The 18,855-nt window shown below is 49.8% G+C and overlaps 1 protein-coding gene across 1 annotated transcript in view; it reads left to right on the plus strand.

The window, feature by feature from the left end:
* CACNA1H (calcium voltage-gated channel subunit alpha1 H) overlaps positions 1-18,855 on the plus strand; it is a 398,447-nt gene that overhangs the window by 329,510 nt on the left and 50,082 nt on the right. Inside the window, exons 14-23 of the mRNA XM_019542139.1 lie at positions 3,459-3,549; positions 5,420-5,628; positions 8,957-9,391; positions 9,800-9,900; positions 10,383-10,506; positions 10,637-10,705; positions 10,895-11,079; positions 14,851-14,977; positions 15,349-15,474; positions 17,498-17,628. Coding sequence (XP_019397684.1) covers positions 3,459-3,549; positions 5,420-5,628; positions 8,957-9,391; positions 9,800-9,900; positions 10,383-10,506; positions 10,637-10,705; positions 10,895-11,079; positions 14,851-14,977; positions 15,349-15,474; positions 17,498-17,628 — 1,598 coding nt within the window. The remainder of the gene's footprint in view (positions 1-3,458; positions 3,550-5,419; positions 5,629-8,956; positions 9,392-9,799; positions 9,901-10,382; positions 10,507-10,636; positions 10,706-10,894; positions 11,080-14,850; positions 14,978-15,348; positions 15,475-17,497; positions 17,629-18,855) is intronic.

Below are 18,855 nucleotides of genomic sequence, written 5' to 3' on the forward strand. Positions count from 1 at the left end.
ATTGTGATATCTACCCGAAGATGCACCCTAGGGTGATTGCACCCGAAAGCTCGCTAAGAACTTTTTTCCCCAACTGCTCGGTCTAATAAAAGACATTGCATCTACCCAAAGAGTCTTCCCTGCCCAAATCTGCGAAGCCACACGAAGCATAGCTTCCCAAACTGCACATCTAACAGCTCCTGTATGCGACGGCTTGAGCTCTGAGAAGTTTAAGTTCCCTTATTCGTCTTTCGTAACTCGGCCTGTCTCCCTGCCTGCATGACTGAGCAGTATGTCACAGAGGAAATTCACTTCGCTGCCGCTTTGGGGAGCACGTTGCAGCTCCAAAAAACAAGCTCAGTTCAGGGACCAATTAGGGAGCCGTGCTCCTCTGCTAGGACCAGCTGATCTAATCCAACAGATGCCAATTTGCACAACTTGTCAATAAGCTTAACGCATCAAGCTGGAGTCGGTCGGACGGCCCGCCGGGGTAACTCCATCCCGCTGGGCTCACGTTGACTCAAACCATTGGGATGAACTTTGCAAGCAGAGTGGTTGCACTCCTGACTTCAGTGAAGTGAGGGTAGCCTTTGCAGTAGCAGGCACGCCTGTATGGAAAGCCAGAAATGGCGTCTCAAGGGTCGTGGGAGTGTGGGGTCGGTGCTGGGATCCAGAGCGCTATTGCATTGCTGCCCTTTTGCCTGAAAGGACCCCGTGGTCGCCTCCTGACTCCTAACGGATACCGTGAACCTCACTGTGACAGCGGCCCGCTTGTTGGCAGCCTCAGAGGTGACCCCAGGGCTTCAGTAGCTACAGGGAATCACGCGCCCTCCCAGTTCATATGTAGAGACCTACTTAAATCAGGGTTATGCAAGTTTGGTGGAAAGCCACAAAAACTGGCGATCTCCGCAAAAAATGGCATTGGCTGCAATTTCCCAGAAAATCAACCCTCCAAAATAGTATTAAAAATAATATGTTGGCTCCCCCCTGGGGCATCTCCACCAGTCAGCTCCGAGGAGCAGGTGTGCCATGAAACGACTGCAAAGTCAGCTCTCCGGGCCACAACCAAGCCATGAAAATTACTTTCTCACACCATGAGTTAGGTAGGTCCCTACCTATGGGCACTCCATGCAGACACGATGCAAGGTCACAAGGGGAAGAGTGCAAGCAGGAGCCCACGCCATGCTGCACGGCTTCGTGTCTAAATTGGCGTCTGCTCAGGATTGCATGGGAGCGGATATGCCAAAGCACTCGGCAGTAAATGCTTTGTCCGATCTATCCACGGTAAAACTCCCACAGGACCCAGAACTAATTCAGCCCCAAAGGGCTGATCCTACACTGATGCAAATTGCCCCAAGCACACCACACTAGAGGCGTGGTAGTTTGTACTTGATGAAGTTTGGCCCCTAGGAGTGCATCCCCATGAGCAGGAACGCACGTTTCCCTTGGGACAAACCGCAGCGGCACCACGTGTGCAGCCGCTGCGCGTCCAAGGGAAACACCCATGCACGCGGGCTCTGTGTGCAACATGGCGCGTTGCCCCGGGCTAGCCCCAGCAGCCTTGTCTGGGGTCCGGAGGGTGTCTGGGTGCAGCAGCCGTGGCAGTCCAGCAGCACAGAGCTGGACTGTGGCTCCAGTTTCTAGCAGCGCATGCTGCTGCCACATGTGCTGCCCGGTTTTTTTAAGGCACGGGTTTTTTGACACCAGGGTCTCCCAGTGTCACAAAGCCTTCCCGCGCTCCAGATTAGCAGCATGGGGAATACTTGCACGTGCAGCGCCGCAGATGGCTCTGCAGTGCCACGCACCGCATGTCCACGCTCGCCTGGACATGCCCCAGAAGGCGAGGAAAGTCCCACCCTCAGTGCAAATGAGAGCACCGTGTGGTTCACCACTTGTTTCCTGCAAGAGCCCCCATGGCTGTCACGTATGCGAGGCTGGAGATGTAAGGAGGCGAGGTGCTCCGTATGAGACGCACCGTAGGCAAGGAAGGGGCTGCAGCATGAAGAGACGGCGCACGCGGCAGGTGTCCAAACCTCTCGGGAGCGAGGCCTGATTCGCAGAGATAACCGACTGACGGCACAGAGATAAGCACCGCTGGCTGCTAAGAAGTGTCATCGCGATGGCTGCTCTCCATTGTGATGCATATTTGCTTGCTCGAGATATCCAGGCAGGAGATGGCCAACAGCAAAACATCATTTACATGCTCATCTGTTTAAAAAAAAAAAAAAATAGATAAAGAAACGAGCAGATGTTTTGAAACAAGAGGGTGTTTAACCTGCAGAAACGTCATGAAAGGGAAGTAGTTATTGTATTGAGACCACCAGGTCTTGAGCTGTGGTTATCATCAGAGAAGTGACACTCTTCCCCTTTTCCTGTATAATCCTCTATTGTCTGCCTTCAAGATGTATCAACTGATTTTCCTGACACAAATCATTTCCCACTGCAGTTTGCAGCCATGCACCTCTGCAAAATGAATGGGAGAGCTAGTGAGGGTCTATTTTACTTTGTCTACAGCATTGCCAGGTGATTTCCAGGTGCAAAATCAGAATGAGAGAGGCAAGACCTGGCTCGGTTTTTGCCTTCCAGGCTGAATTTGTGGTCCTGGCAAAAAAAAAAATCAAATCCTTTTGACATCCTTACCAAGCAGCTTTGAGCTGGGATCATGGAGAGGACAAATATGCAGCCCGGCAATGCCAATTTTTCTTAGTCTCTTCTCTGATTGCTACCACACTTCTCTTGTTCTGCCCTGAGACTCATTGTTCAGTGAGGCCAGACACAGTGAAGTCAATGCAGCTGTACTGATAGTAGCTATATCTTTTTTCTCAGGGCAGTTCAAGGGCTGTTTTAATAGAGGTGATAAGACCACGTTACGGTAATGCCCGCAGACTCCAGTCGGGACCGGGGCACCTTTGTACTGGGTGCTGTACAAGCATCGTTGAAAGGTCCACAGAAACGTGCCAGTTGAATTGATCTCAAATGACCCTGATAAAAGCTGTCATTACGGTGTCATTACGATGCCCCCGTGCTCCTGTTGCAAGACACCGTTGCAACTTTCACTCTGTTTTATTCGGGGTTCAAGTCACAGCAGTCGAGTTCACTTGTACAGTGCCAAACAACAAATCTCCCTGCCCTTTTAAAACAATTCAGCGTTACGTCTGTCCGCAGTCCAGGAGATGGCCTCTGTCCCAGCTTTCCAGGCACTTGAGACCCATTAATTGTTTAAGACTCGCCGCAGGTCATTAGCACTGTTCTCATTTTGTACAGAGGGAGATAAAAGGGACGAGCTGGTGGCAGAGCCGGAGATAGGCTCACGTTCTTCCATTTCTCCGGCCTGTGCACCAGGTGACATGGTGCCCACGCTGGATTAAATTACACGACGGGGGAGGGATTATTGGTAACTTTGGAGGGAAGTTTATCTGAAAAGGGCTCAGTCTCCAGTCCCTCCTCACAAGTTACATTAACCTTTCATCTCCCCTCAGGGTGATGCCAACAGGTCAGACACGGATGAGGACAAGACATCTGCCAACTTCGATGAGGATTTTGAGAAGCTGAAAGACCTCCGGGCAGCAGGTGGGGGTGCACATTGCTCTACCATGACCCCGCTTCTGTAGGGCCATAGAAATGATCCCCCCCAACACTCTTCCTCTTGGGTGTAAAGTGTGGGTGAGGGCATACCCCATTTCATCAGGTAATGAACCCGACAGCAATCTCATAATTAGCCCGGAGGAGTGTGTTGGTTTTTTGTAGGCTTTTTGTCCTACTCAGAATGTTTTCGGGATCTTGAAAGGACTTTTCAGTAGTAGCATCCATGCAGGGAACGTGTTTCTTGAGCACCATCCTCGTTTTAAAATATCCAAGGATAACTGAAAATGGCACCAGGAGCCCAGAGCAGCCTGGGGTGACTCAGTTGCCCAGTCATGCCACTCAACTAGCAAATCCCAAATATCAGATCGTCAGAAAACTCCTCATTGAAAAACAGTTGGCAACCGAACCGCAAGCATAAATCCCTCTGCAGAAACTCTCTGCTGTATAACTGCAAATAGCAAGTTAGTCCCAAAAGGGGGGACGTTGCCACCTGTTTGCTGTCAGCTCGCAGAGGACTGGGCTGGCTTCTTGGAATAAATTGTGGGGAATGAATAAGTCTCCATTAACTTCCTAAATGCCAGATATGCCTATAAACAACAGAAGGACCTTAATGATTGCATGACAAAAGCCATTGGTGTCTGAACAAGTGGTGCGGACAGCAGCATCCCGTGCACTGTAGATTAACGGGGTTTTGAAGTTGAGCTGCTGCCCCTTGAAGTCGGTGGCAAAGTTTCGCCGACTTCCAGTGGGCAGAAAAGGCCGCCGGCGAATCAGCTGGTAAGTAAGCAGATGATAAAAATACAAGGATGTCGCATTACAAAAGCAGCCAGCAGCAGCAAATTAGCTGGGGTGGTGAAACCCTTGGGTTTCTCATGGCAGTAATGCAACTTGGTGGGGGCGCACTCATTTCCTGCACTCCATGTACAAGGGCTAAATTGTTGTTCTCTCCTACCTACGGCAGACGGTCTCCCCCTGCCCCCTTGCCCAGGATGCACGTTTCTGCTGGCATTCAACCAAAATGCACCCAGCCATAATGCAAAAATAAGAGTTACGCTGGACTCTAGGCCTTACGACGACAGCACAGGGTTGCACTCCAAAACACAGGCGTGTTGTATTGTCGTCTCTTGCTTGCCTTCGACATGAAGACAACCACTGCAATTTTAAACAAGTCCGGAGCGTAGCTTTCTGTGATGATTGAATGTTGTGCGCTCCCCTCTTCCATCACAGGCTGAGGGCCCTTGCAGTAGGGCTGAAATAGTAGAGCGTGTATTGCTTATTAACTAGCAGCCACTAGCATGCAAAAGGCGTTTCATTTGCTTATCCTGGTGTAGGCAGATTACTCTTCTAGATCCGTGGGTGTTTAGGATCCTTTTTCATTTCTTATCTCCCGAATGGATGGTGAGTAATATTTGTAGAGTGCCTTCCAGCCTGGAGGTACCCAAAGCACTTGACAAATAGCATAGAAACCTTGCACAGCCATCTCCGATGGGAAGAGAGAAAGAAGTTATCCAGGGGGAATTTGGCCAGAACCCCAGACCTAAGAGTGTTGTCTTGAGTGAAGGGTCATAATTCAGACACTGAAAAGTGCCGCCCGTCTACCACTTCCTCTGAAGGCCACTGCAAGGTGCAATCTCAGCAGATGCTGCAGCCCTCCTAAGGTTTGGCCTCGTGAATAGTCGTGAATTTGGCCTTGCATCTCCTGCCCATGCCGAATGGTGGTAGTAGCATTCGTACTGCCAAGGAATTTGGCTTTGATCTTGAACCAGGGGGTTGCCTGTTGTTTTTTCTAGCATGCTTTTGCAATCTTGAGCTGAGCTTCTGAACCACTGCCCCTCCTCCCCTCCCTTCATTGCAGAGATGAAGATGTACTCTTTGGCCGTCACCCCAAATGGACACTTGGAGGCCCGGGGAAGCATGCCTCCGCCCATCATCATGCGCACCGCCGCTACGCCCATGCCTACGCCCAAGTGCTCGCCGCACATGGACTCGGTGCACACCTTTGTGGACTCGAGGAGAGGGAGCAATGCCTCGATAGATCCCCTGAGCTACGACCAAAAGTCCTTGGTATGCTACCAGCGCCGGCGATCTCCCTGCGTCGCGTCTAAAAGCAAATCCATGTATAACCTTAGAGCCGTGCTCCAGTTTACCAGCGTTCCCCAATACCTGCATTATAAGCCTGTTGTTGGTAGCTTATCATGGTGCCAACTGTGACTGGAATTATCCTTGCTCACAATCTACTTCAGGATGATTTTTTTTTTTGGCTGGGGGGGGAGAATTTCAGCCAAAAATTTAAGATAAAGCTTCCTGTGGGATGAAATGTTCCAAAAACCCCTGTAAACTTGGAAAAGCCGTATGTTTTTGTTTCAGGTGGTCTGGACCAGCCTAGTGACCCATGGGATTAGTACCTCCAAATCCCTTAATTCCCTTTTTAGCTGCAGCTCTATGGCTAAACTGCATCATGCATGACATTTTGCAGTGCTTCCCCGTCCCATGACGCATTGCAGCTCAACAGTGAATTCTCCCTTCCCAGGTTAGGGCAGAGAAAGATGGAGGGGATGAGAGGCAAGGGAAAATGAGGTACAGGATTGCTAAGAGACTAGAAGCAGGGGGAGATACCAGGGTTCAGACAGCAGATGACCAGGAAGGCAGCATCTCCGACTCGGGACCGGCAGGCGCCGAGCGAGCTCGGGCCTGTTATCCGTTGGCATAAGGGGGGCCAATGTGGCAGTAGTGTCTCGGGCAGCACAGGTGACCTTTTTGCAGAGGCCCCTGGGGCAGGAGAGACCAGGATTTTGCAAGATAACACTCCAGATGGCTTGAGGAAGATGCTCATGTGGGGATAGAGGATTTAGTGGCCCCATTTCCACTGGGGGAAAATCAAGAAAAAGGATGAGCAAGCCTCACACATGGGATGCAGGCAGCCCAGAATGGGTCCCTGGGACAAGTCTTGGAGGGTGATGGTTTTGCACCGATACAGTAAACCCCACGTGCTGCCCCTGGGTGTGTCACAGATGAGCTGCAGCTGTTGGGAGGGACGGGGGGCGGCTGGTGGCTGCGGAGGTCCTGGTTCTCCCGTAGTGTTTTTCTGATGAGGATGTGCCTGTGTGCAGGCCAGAAGTAGCCTGGCTTGGGATGAATGCAGAGGAAAGGGGATGCTTGATTTTCCCCTTGCATGGCTGTTCGGCCCCCATTTGTTATACAGCAGCCACTTACAGATCATTAAAAGGGGAGCTGAATTAAGGTGGGGGGGAATAAATGGGGGGTAGGGAAGGGTGCAACTAGAATGGGCTGAACTGACCACAGCAGGTGGGGAGAGGAAAACACTGAAAACAAAGGGAGGAGAGGGCTGATAGAGGAAAGTGGATTTCTGTCCCTCCACACCTGTCCTGTTCCTGGGTTTGCACCCACAATATCACGTTGAAATCAAGGCAGTGGAGCATGAATGTCCTTCATACAGCGAGCAGACAGAACCGCTGTCCCCGTCGGTAAAGCTGTTTAGTCAAGGTAACACTTCCGAAAAGCAAATTGAGATGGCTAGTGTTTGCCTTGGGGGTTCACAGGATCGCTGGCTGCTGGCAGTGGTTGGCCTGTGGCTCAAAGAAGAGCCCTCCTCCTTGTCCAGGAGTGCATCAGTGCCACCAGCCAAAGGAAAATGAAGCAGTGAAAGGAGCTCCAGGCAAGCCCAGTGAGAAGGATGAAAGCAGCCAGCCCTGTTTCAAGGCCGGAAGGAAATTTTTCAGAGAAAAGGAGGTTTCCTTCTAGGCTTTGCTGCTCTTACCTTGAATGCTTTTATCCTGGGAGCTATTCATCAACACAAATTACACTTACAAAAGGATCAGCATCAGGAATTGTTCTGTGGCTAGAAAAAGCCATTTGAGCTGTTTCTGCCCAAAATTATGCAAAAACAGGAGTAGGACATGGGTACAGTTGTCCAAAGCAGCTAGGGGATTTAGGCATCCAGGTCCAATTAAAAGCTAATGGGGTTTAGACTGGACTTGTTTTTTACAATGGTCCCCAATGGGAATAAGGTCTTTGGGCCTGATCTGTACTGACACCTTTTTGCTGCCAGAGCGGTGTAAAAGGATGGTTGGATGGATGGATGATTGGATGGATGCATGGATACAGACATTTTGACTGTGATGCAGAAAAATGCATCTCCAGTGGGTAATCCCACTGCTGACACTAGCTCCCTGCACAACTGTGCTGCTGTATCTGATTCCTACCCACCAGGGAAAGACTAATAAATAAAGCAGTTGCATAAAAAGGGGCCCTGGACCCTCAGGAAAGCAAGGTGAGCAATCCTCTCTGCCTGGACTCTCTCTGCGTTCACCTGGAGACTCCTGAATATGAGAGTAAACTCAGAACTAGGATTGAGTTTTCAGAAATTTTAACCAGGTTACCAGGATGAAAAGAAGTGGGACCTTGGCTGGTGTATAATGTCAGACTACAGCCTTATGCCATAGGGCACTGAGGGTAGATCTACACTGATTAGTCAGGGTCTCCCTCATCCAGCCCAAGGCACATGAGCCACCCTTGCACGTCTATATGTTACCTGCTCCAAATGGTGCTTCTTGTCTGTTAACCAGTCCTCTGGGAATCAGACTTCAGAGCACTTGTCTCTTCTTCTGTCCTTGGCTCTAATTATGGGCAGTAGATGGAGAGAAAGCAGGATTGCAAAGGGGCTGGAAGTCAGGAACCTGGCATTGTGAATGGTGGGCAGTAAACTTGTGAGTGTGTGGCTTCCAGCACTTGGATGAGTTCCCAGCACACAGTAGAAAGAGGCAGGAAGGGAGGTGAGTGAGGGTGAGGATTTACCTAGTCACCTAAAAGTTAATAAAGTTTCCAGAGTGGGGTCGTCATGGTCAAAGGTAGGGGTCTCTTTGTAGAGATGGTTCTGTATGGATGGTATGGCCTCGACAGTAAAGTTGACCCTACCAACAAATGCAGACATAATCCGAGTGGGATGCACGCCCACATTTTGCATTGGAAAAGAACTGCACTTTAGATATCCCTCTATCACTTAGCTGCCTAAGAGATGGAGCAGAAATTTGACCCCATGTGCCTAAAATCTACGCACCTTCGAGGATTTTGCAATGTGAAGGGGTTGTGCCATGCTGGGGGATGTCTTCCACTTGGGCTCAGACTGTGCCTTTACAAAAGCGCCAGTCTGGTGGAGTCAAGGAGATGAGGGAAGTCGAGTAAAAAGCACTCCGCTGAAACTCCAGTGTCCCCAGCCCCTCAGTGTATCTTTACCTGTTTCAGCCCTTAAAAACACCTGAAATGTTCCCTTGCTCAATGAACGAGCAGCCCCCCGGCCAATCTGTGCAGTAAACCCAGCCGCAAGGCGTTTCCTTCCACTTTCAAAGTCTCACGTGCTTTTCCCATCTCTCAGTCCAGCCTCCGCAGCTCACCCTGTGCAAACTGGGGACCCAGCAGCAACTGGGGAAGCCGGCGCTCAAGCTGGAACAGCCTAGGCCGGGCCCCGAGTCTCAAGAAGAAGAACCAGTCTGGGGAAAGGGAGTCCCTGCTCTCCGGAGAGGGGAAAGGGAGCACGGATGATGAGTCTGACGATGCCAAGTCCAGCACTGTCAGCAGGGCATCCTTGCACCGCCGAGCAGAGTCCTTGGACTACAGGAGCTCCTTGGACTTGCCCGAGCTTCTCCAGTTGCCCAGCATGCGCCATTCCCTCAGCATCAACCCCATGGCCATGCTGCCCACCGAGTACCAGGACTGCAACGGCAAAATGATGCACGTGCCCAACGAGTTTTTCCTGCGCATTGACAGCCACAAGGATGACCCCTTGGACTACGACGACGACATGGAGGATGTGAGTTGCTGCGAGGACCGTGCGATCCCGGGGGCTGGTTCAGATCCTCTTTCCTCTCTGGCACGTGCAAAGCGTGACATGGCTGACTACCGTCTAATGGCCGGTGCCAGCAAAACAAGTCCTGGTGGCAGTGAATTGGCATGCATCTACCCTGGACCACCGCTCAGTGTCTGTAAAAATAGGGGTAACACTTCCCTTCAATACCACAGTGCTTTGGGATTAAAACCCATTCACAATTACAAGGCACTGTACTGATGGGGCCTTTAAGTTCTTAGGTAGGGGACGGGCTGGTCTGAAACTAGGAGACCCCAAACCGACTTCTCCGGAGCTCTGTTTGGGCTGTGCCGAAGGGCATGAAGGAGGTGGGAAAAGAAAGGAAATTAAAGCTGTTTCTTCTGTTCCGCCCAGAGTTACTGCTACAGGATCCGCAAAATGCTGGAGCCCTACAAGCCAGAGTGGTGCAAGAATCACGAAGACTGGTCCCTCTACTTGTTTTCTCCACAAAATCGGTAAGACGACAAATAAAATCTCAGCCTCCCTGCAGGCTCACAGGAGGGGCTTGGGGGAGCTCATTCCACTGGACAGGGTATTGCCATGGGGTATTTCCCCTCCCTGGCACTCCTTGTTGGTTTTACCATAGGGAGGTTACGCTGTCTAGTCAACTCCTGGGCAACATCCCTCATGGGCAGGGAAGGACTAGATAAGCATCTCAGAAGTTTGTTTTGGTCGCTCTTGAGACCAGATTCACGCCTGAGGACATGGGCATTTGTGGCAGGAATATGGGGTGACAGCAGTGCAGTGAAAACTGTGATTTCTCTTCCTAATTTCCTCTATAATTATGGCAGCACACTGTGCCCAAGCAGAAACTGTCTCAGCAACGCTGTTTGGAATTGCCTTCTGAACAGAGAGGCTCCATCAGAGGGGCTGGTCCCGGGACGTGGAGCCCGCCTGGCTTTCGAATGACGCCTTCCTTCCCGCCTCTTTCCCCCAGGTTTCGAGCCATGTGTCAGAAGGTGATCGCTCACAAAATGTTTGACCACGTGGTGCTCGTCTTCATCTTCCTCAACTGCATCACGATCGCTCTGGAGAGGCCCGACATCGACCCCCACAGCACGGTGAGCAACCCCCCACCCGTCCCCTGCCCCAGGCTCGCTCAGAGAAGGCACCGGCAGGACGTTGGGCACCGGGTTGCTGGTTTTGTGTGGTTAAGTGACTCGCCGCCTCCTTTTGCCTTGTGTTTTTCAGGAGAGGATATTCCTCAGTGTCTCCAATTATATCTTCACTGCGATCTTTGTGGCTGAGATGATGGTTAAGGTAACTATGCCCCATCCCCCACCTGCAGACCCACAAGGAGGCCTGGTTTCAGTGACCTTAAGGTCCACTGAGCTTTGCATTTTATTTGCCGGTGCCCCAAATCTTTTTCTTTTTTTTGTGGAGAACAAATAAGCAGCAGGGTTGGGTGAACAGACTGAAGCTTAAATTTCCTTCTCCTTTTGGTTCTAGGTGGTGGCTCTCGGCTTCTTCTCTGGAGAAAACACCTATCTCCAAAGCAGCTGGAATGTCCTCGATGGGGTCCTGGTCTTTGTCTCCATCATCGACATTATTGTCTCCATGGCATCGGCCGGCGGGGCTAAGATTCTGGGCGTCCTTCGCGTCTTAAGATTGCTGCGAACCTTGAGGCCTCTCCGGTACTTTGCGTCCTGGGCAAAGTGGGTTTGTGGGGCTTGTTTTGCTCGGATGGGTCAAGGAAATGCTTTGGTTGCAACACATATGCATAGACGTTGCGCATGTAAAACTGCATGGGTAGCGAGCTCAAATTGCGGGAAGCACTTTGGAAGCAAAATAAAGCCACTCACTTCTTGCTTTTCATCCCCAGATCTCAGTGTTTCACAAAAGTGAACACCTTGCTGGGGTTGTTTGACCCCAGTACTCTTTCCTGCCATGGCAGGGGGTCGGACTAGATGATCTACTCAGGTCCCTTCCGACCCTAGAAACTATGAAACTCTTGTAACTCGTTCACAGATGTGGAAACTGAGGCACGAAGGGACAAAAGTGACTTAGCCCAGATCGTGCGCGGCAGGCGAAGTCCCCCGGCTCCCCATGCCGTTCTGATTTCAGCCTATTGCACAGACCATTTCACTAGCAGCTATAATGAATCTCCCTCGCTCACCCAAAAGCTCTTGCCCACACTCACGGTGATTGAAAAACTAAAGGTTTCTTTTTTTTCTTTTTCAATTTATCGTCAAAAAAAAGATGTTGCCCACTGTAGGAGAATAGGTAACCAAAAATTGGTCAGTCTGACCATAACAGAGCTGTTCAGTGGGGGGGGGGACCCCATAATTTGTGTAGTAAAGAATTCTTCCAGATTTGTAAAATGCTGGTGACATTTTTGGATTAAGGTTGAGCCAGGATCCTTCCCTTGTGACTCATGAGAAGCAAAGGAAGTTATGACAAGAGCACGGTTCTGTGTTCCTGAAGGTTTCCAGGCCGGCCTGGTATAAACACAGAGCTGCACCAATTTTAACAAACAGCAAGATTTGAACCAGCATCGTTAAATTGTGCCTCTTCCTACATGGGCTCTCTGTCTTTGAGCTTCGCTTAGATCAATTTAACCTGGACTGGTGAATTTAAAAGCCCCCGCTAACCCAACATAACCCATCCAAACCTGATCCAGGAATGTCCATATGGTAATTTAACTACGTATATGGGTTTTTAAAGCAATCTGAGACAAGCCCCTGCAGCATCTGGGTGTGGGCAAGCCTTGGGGCATGGGGAAACACTTGAGCTTTCTGTTGCTTGGTGTCTGAATCGCATGAACATGAACATCACATGTTTTTCGAGTCAGCACTGTGGCTTTGTAAGGATGGGGATGTACGTGGGTGTATTGCCCGCTTGAATGAGTATGTTCAACCATGCATATACCTGTAAACAAGACCAAAGCAACTGTTTCTTATATAATTTGCCTTTGCCAGCGTCTAGAAAAGCTGATTTCATTTGGGGCAGAAGGTGTTATCTGTCTCACGCGGCATATAGAACGAAAGCCATGCTCCTTTTATCAGAGTTTTCCATATCAAGATAGCGCATCTCATCCAAGCCACGTGTTAAACTGCACAACCTCACAGCCGTTTGCAGGGCTGGGGGCGGGGCGGGGGGGGGGATTTTGCATTGGCAAGGAGCAAATTTGCAATTGAACTGGCAGCGGCAATAATTTGATAAGCTCCAGCTTCCTTCCCTGAGCCCCGTCTATCTAATATCACCTCGAAACAATTTAGCTGTCAGCGAGGCAGGAGAAGGGCGATGTTTTCAATATTTGCAAAAGGCATAAAGGGGATTTGTATGTTGTTTACTCTTGTGCCATAATAGAGAGATGAGGAGAGGATAAATGCCGGGGGAATTCTTACCAGCGCACGGCTCCTGCATCCATTTTTTCCTTCTGTTGCCTGCAGTCATTGGAAACAGGCCGGATCGCGTGGTCCTCAAAGAAAAGTAGCTCCCTCAAGCAATGGGGGAAAGGCGATCTGGGTTAGGCTCATTTCTGCCTGGGCAATGGCTGTGGTCTGTTCATTTATTATTTCCTAGGTGACAAAGTAGCTATATGAATGCTCCCATCTCTGTTGTCTCCATAGTCCGGTCTGTTGCCTGAATTGGTCCATGCTGCTGTCTGTAAACCCTTCCGGGTAGGAGCCATCTCTGACTAGTGCAGAAGGGCTTCCCAGTGCTGCTCTAGTATAAAAAGTCATGGTGATGATAATGGAAATCGGGGCACAAGCAATGCCTGGACAAATGCAAGGGTAGAATTGGCTAAGGAAATTAGTCCCAGAGAACAAATTGAGCTGCTTCTGCTCTCTTCACTTCACAAATAGCAGCCTGTTGTGGCCTCTGCCTCGCTGGGGTTCCTTCCAAAACCCATTTGCAGTATTACTTAAGAAACAGTTTCATTTTTCTGGGGCTCCATAGGTGCCATTAGCTCTGTCAAATGTTCTGGCAGCTCAAGAGAGCAAGAAGCTGTGCAAACCCTTTCCATTCAGAGGAAGCAGAAGGGGTCTGATGTTACCAAGTGACTAGGTAGCCTCAGGCTTGCAGCTTCTGCTTGTAATCTGGGCCCTTTCTCCATGCGTCTGTGCTGACCTAGATTCTCTGTCTCTTGGGCATTAGAGCATTAAGTTAGCCGTGCAAAGAAAAGCCACTGCCAAGGACATTCTTCACCCCCATCCCCACTTGCACCTCCGGAGAAAGCCTCGACATTCTTCAGTGGAAACATTCAGCCTCCCGGATAAGCCGACCAGGGCTCCTCATCGTCGCGGTATTCGTGTGCACGCATGCTTCTCTGTCCCATGCGGGACATCCTTTCTCTAGGTGCTCACACGTACAAGAGAAATGCATGCTGTCTGTGCTGCTGCAGACCTGGCCTCCAAGATGCTGGGAGCCTGCCTGGCCTTTGTAGAGAGGAAGCAATCCATGCTGCTCATTTAATAGGATGCCCCCTTCTAAAATGGAGACATCAGTCGTGAGCCCCTCTTGGGTCTGAGCTGGTTTAGGAAGCGGGCATCCCGACAAAGACCTGCAAAATAAAACACACCTACCCTTTCTATGCGGCTTGGTCTCGTGAAGGTGCTGAGCAGGTTGGCGGTACCGTCAGCAACATGAGATGGAAAAGTTGGAACTGCAGAGCCAGCGTGTCGCGGACTGAATCAAGAATCCAGAGCCACCCGCCCTGCATGGAAACACGGGCCCAGGTTGTAAGAGTCTGTCAATCCCAGATTGGCCTTGTAAGCTATCTTTGGGCCCACCGATAAGGCAATCATGGAAAGCGATGACTGGAGCCCAGGACTCAGAACCACGGCCCCGGGGCTCTCATCCCAGCTTTGCCATCAGAAGGCCATTGTAAATGGAGTTTTTACTTGGCTTCTCTTACTCCTCTGGGTATCTGAGTTTCTCCATCTGTCAAAGGAAGGTCAGACTTTCCAGTAGTGCTGTGCATTAAAGTTTATAAACCATGATAGAGACATTACCCACATGGTCTTTGGGGGGAGGCAAAGGGACAGGAGAGTCCATGCCTTCTGTGAGGCTACTTTCCTCCACGGAAAGCATGAAACGCCCTACCAAATTAGACCATTGCTTCAGTGCTCTCTCTCTGACAAGAACAGACCTTCAGAAGAAGGATATGTATGGACTAACCTACCCACAGGAGAGATTACCTTCCTCACCTTCCTCGGATAATGGTTAGCTTATGCCCCATGGCATATTCTGTGCCCCTGGATGAGTTTTTATCTCATGCACTATAACTTCAGATATTCTCGTTGTCCATCTAGAAATGACTAATCATCTCTAAATAGCACCTGAAGGCACAGAAGGGTTGTAGCAGCTTTACTGCAGACGAGGAGGAGGAATAGTCATGTGGCCAGCGGACATGCACACACAACAATTAAAGCTTTGGTTGTTCTGCTGTGTTTTCCCAGAGTCATCAGCAGAGCCCCTGGTCTGAAGCTGGTGGTAGAGACTTTGATATCATCTCTGAGGCCCATTGGGAATATCGTGCTCATCTGCTGCGCTTTCTTCATCATCTTTGGGATATTAGGAGTGCAGGTAAGACTCTCCGCCACCTTCCTCATCAGCACTCGCTCAGAAAGTCCCTTCTCTAGACAGACAGGAGATTCTTCTCCCCATGGTAAAACTATTCAGAATTAGCTCTTCCCTCCTGGCTCTGAGACAACCCAGTGCACCTCAAAGGTCCTATCCTGGTCTCCAAGGTAATCCAAAATACCTTTAGGAACCTCAACCTGCTTCATCCAACAGAGGTGTGTTTCAGGCACCGTATCTGGAGGCTGGTATCTCAGCTTGTTGGAAAACAGGAAGGAATCCCGAGCAAGACAGCAACGAGCATTGGGTGGGACAGGAAGAATTTCCTGTGTCATGCTTTCCAAATTGTCTTTTTCCCCCTTTCTGCTCATTTTCAGCTTTTTAAAGGCAAGTTCTACTCCTGCGAAGGGTCAGACACCAAGAACATCACCACGAAAGCCGACTGCACCAATGCACACTTCAAGTGGGTCCGACGGAAGTACAACTTTGACAACTTAGGACAGGTAATGCCATCCCCTCCTCCTCCTCCCTCTCCCATCAGGGTTTCTGTGTCTGTATTTCATGGGCTCTTCCCAGCATGTCTCCCCAGGATAATTAAGCTTTCAAGCAGCAGAGACATGCCCAGAAAACCTGAAGCTTCCACTTAGGCTTCTGTTATTGCAAGAGGTTTTTTGGAACATCAGGCCAGAGATTTTGTTCAGTTTAAGGAGGAATTTGCTCCATAACTAACCTGATATACATAATGGAGACAACGGGTGTATACTCCCGTGATAACCTGAGCCAAAACATACTCAACCTGCAGATCAGGATGTTTTATATTCTCCTCTCTAGTCCCAATCCACAGGCCTGCTACAGACAGCCCTTAGCTAAGCAGCCTGGTTCTTTAGCACAAGCTGGAGGGCCTCAAGTCAGTCACTGTGTTGAGCTAGAGGGTGCTGTTACATAAGCTCTCAGTTATACTGTTATGACCCCCTGCATTTTCACTGGCAGCATTGCCAAAGTCGTGCCTTTTAACTCAAGACCCAACTCAGTTGGCATTTGTATCCTAATATTCCATCACCTGGCTATGGCTGCTAGTGGGCAGATCTCAGCTTTCGTTCTTAAAAATAATGCATTTCTAATGCCTGCAGTCACAGAAAAACTGGGAAATGTGACCTCCCAAGGCTCAAAACTCAACAGTCAATAAAAAGAACTCAGCTGCATTATTTTTAAAAAAAAGTCCTGATTTTGAGGGTCCGACTCATCGATTTGTTGAACCACTCATTGGCAAGGCCACCAATGTAACTCAGTAGAATTTGGCCTCTTATGATCAGTAGAGGAGTAGAAAAGAACAAATCTAGAAGTGAAGGCTGACCCTTTCATTGTCCAAATTCAGGGAACTATTACAAGCCAAACCAAAAGTTGTAAATAGCTAAGGCCACACGTGGCAGGTTTGAGCCACAGGGGCAGATGTGTGGCTCCTGCCCAGCTCTGTCTCTAAAGTACCACCCCCCCCATTGCTCGCCTGCCATGCCTTGTTGTTATTGAGATTAAGTAAGGGAGGCTGCCCATGGGCCTTAGAGTGAGCCTGAGTCCAGTCAACTCATCAACAGGTCCCTCCCAGACCCCACTCATCTTGATCCAGCCCTTATGCTGAATAGGCCCTCTCAGCCTATCTGTGCTCCTTCAGGGCACCTATAGCCTTAAGGGCAAATTGTGTGGCTCTGTTCTTCCCCTACACCGTGCCCCAAGCCATGCAAGTGTTAGCACTTCAGATCTTCCTTTCTCTTAAACTCTCTCGGGACTCTCAGACCCCTGACGCCTCACACTGCCCTCTTGGGGCCTATTGATCCTCCAATCCCCTGGTCAGACCCTCTCTAGCTGGTGGGTCCTCTGTTCCACTTCTCAGCCCCTGGCTGAGCTGGGGGCAACTCTTTTCCCTTGCTCAGCCCCTGCTCTGGGCTGGGGAATACTCTGTCTCCCTGCTCAGCCCCTCTTGCAGTTGATGAGTTCTCTGTAAGCCTTGAGCCTGTCTTCAGCAGGGCTCAAGGCTTGAAACTCCGGTCAGATGAGCCTCCAGTCAGCTCCCACACCACTGGGAAGCCACCTTTCAAACAGCTTCCCCCTTGACGTGGCAGGCACACCACAGTGCCCCACTGCACCACAGCATATTCCATTTAAAAATTAAAGCAGCCTGTGCAATACATGCCATGGATTGTGGATTTTTTTTTTTTGCAGGGCAGCTTGAATCCTCTTGGCTTGTAATTCTCTCTTAGATGATTGAAATCTGTTGTTTCCCTTCTCCCCTCCATCAGTGTTGTCTGCATGCACAGTATTTTTTCCACCTGGTAAATTGAACGGGGAAGAATTTGTCATACCTAAGTCACCTTGCCATCTCTTTGGGATTTTACAGCCTCCCCTTTCCTAGTCTGAGAAACTTGAAATGCTGAGGGCTCCGCTTGCCCTTGTCCTTCCTCCCTTGACAGAGCAACAGCTGTGGTCAAGAGCTGCAGGATGGATCTTCATATTAATTTCTTTTTCTTGCAGGCTCTGATGTCCTTGTTTGTCCTTTCATCCAAAGATGGCTGGGTGAACATCATGTATGACGGCCTGGACGCTGTGGGCATTGACCAGCAGGTAGCTACCAAAGATATCCTGAGGTTTTTCCCTGGCATTCAGTATCCCCAGTCCATTTGCACATCACTGCTGTGAATGTATCTCAGTTAACACTTCCATGCCCTGTAGCCTGTGATGTGAAGTCCCAAACTACCTGCTATACCTCCAGAGCAACAGTGGAGCATCTCTGGAGAACCTGGTGACCACAGCAGAGCACAAAAGGGCTTGTCAATTAGTGCTGGGACGTGTCCAAGCTGTTGTAACGGGGCCTAAGCAGAACAGGAATACCCCAGAGGGATTCTGGGAATCTAAGCTAGACTTTCTCCCAGGGTCTCATAGGCAGGAGTTGCCAACATGGCAGCTACACATCCCTTGAGAAAGCTTTGACATGCACTGCTCCAGGCCTGGAATAGGGACGGCGGGCATGGAGTCAAGCTGTGCCATACCTTCATCCAAATTCCCCCCAACCCTCTATCAGCTTAGGAGGAGAAAGTGTCCATGCCTTCCCATTGGACTCGGGACAGGTGCTAGCCAAGGGTCCGGGGAAGGAGGCTCTTTATGGGGCAGCGTTGGGGCTGTACTGAGCCTGGGTTGCTCGAACCATTATGGTGAGTCACACAGATCCTGTCAACCTGGGCATGGTCTTGAAAAATGAACACGCAGAAAGAGAAAGCTCTCTGCTCCCAGGCAGCTGTGAGTCACTGGCTTGATCCCTAACATCCCTCAGCATCACTGACCACAGACGAAATCCCCGGGCAGTAAATGTTCTGCAATATCTTACAAAATGTAAGACCTTCATGCCTCAAAGGTGAATAGTTTAGATCAAGTACCGTAGCGCCCCAGGTGGCTTTGCAAATAAGCACCACTGCATTGTTCCTTTAAGGGGCATGGTAATGGCCGTACCCAAAATAGAAAATCATTGCGGATGTTGGAGAAGCTAGCCACGTTGGATGTTGTGAGGAGAGCGTTAGGAGAAAAAAAAAGCACTGTGTCATAATATCAGTGACATTTCCCACTTGTCTTCTGCAGCTTCCATGGATCTCAAAATGCCAGAGAAACTTTAAGCATCCATACCCACTTCAAGAAATAACTTGAGCTCTGGCTTTAGCAAAAATCCATCATCATTGGGAGATGATACAATAGTGAATTCAGAAGGGATTTTTTTTCTCGGCCAAATCCTGGCTTTCTCTGTAAAAAAAAAAAAAAAAAATGTTTTTTTAATGGTAAAATTTCTGTAGGTTGAGAAAATGGGTGAAATGAAAACGTGCTGGAAAAAATCCAATGGCTCC

Source organism: Crocodylus porosus, unplaced genomic scaffold (genome assembly GCF_001723895.1).
Source record: "Crocodylus porosus isolate Cpor-Errol unplaced genomic scaffold, CroPor_comp1, whole genome shotgun sequence".
In the NCBI taxonomy this organism is placed as follows: domain Eukaryota; kingdom Metazoa; phylum Chordata; order Crocodylia; family Crocodylidae; genus Crocodylus; species Crocodylus porosus.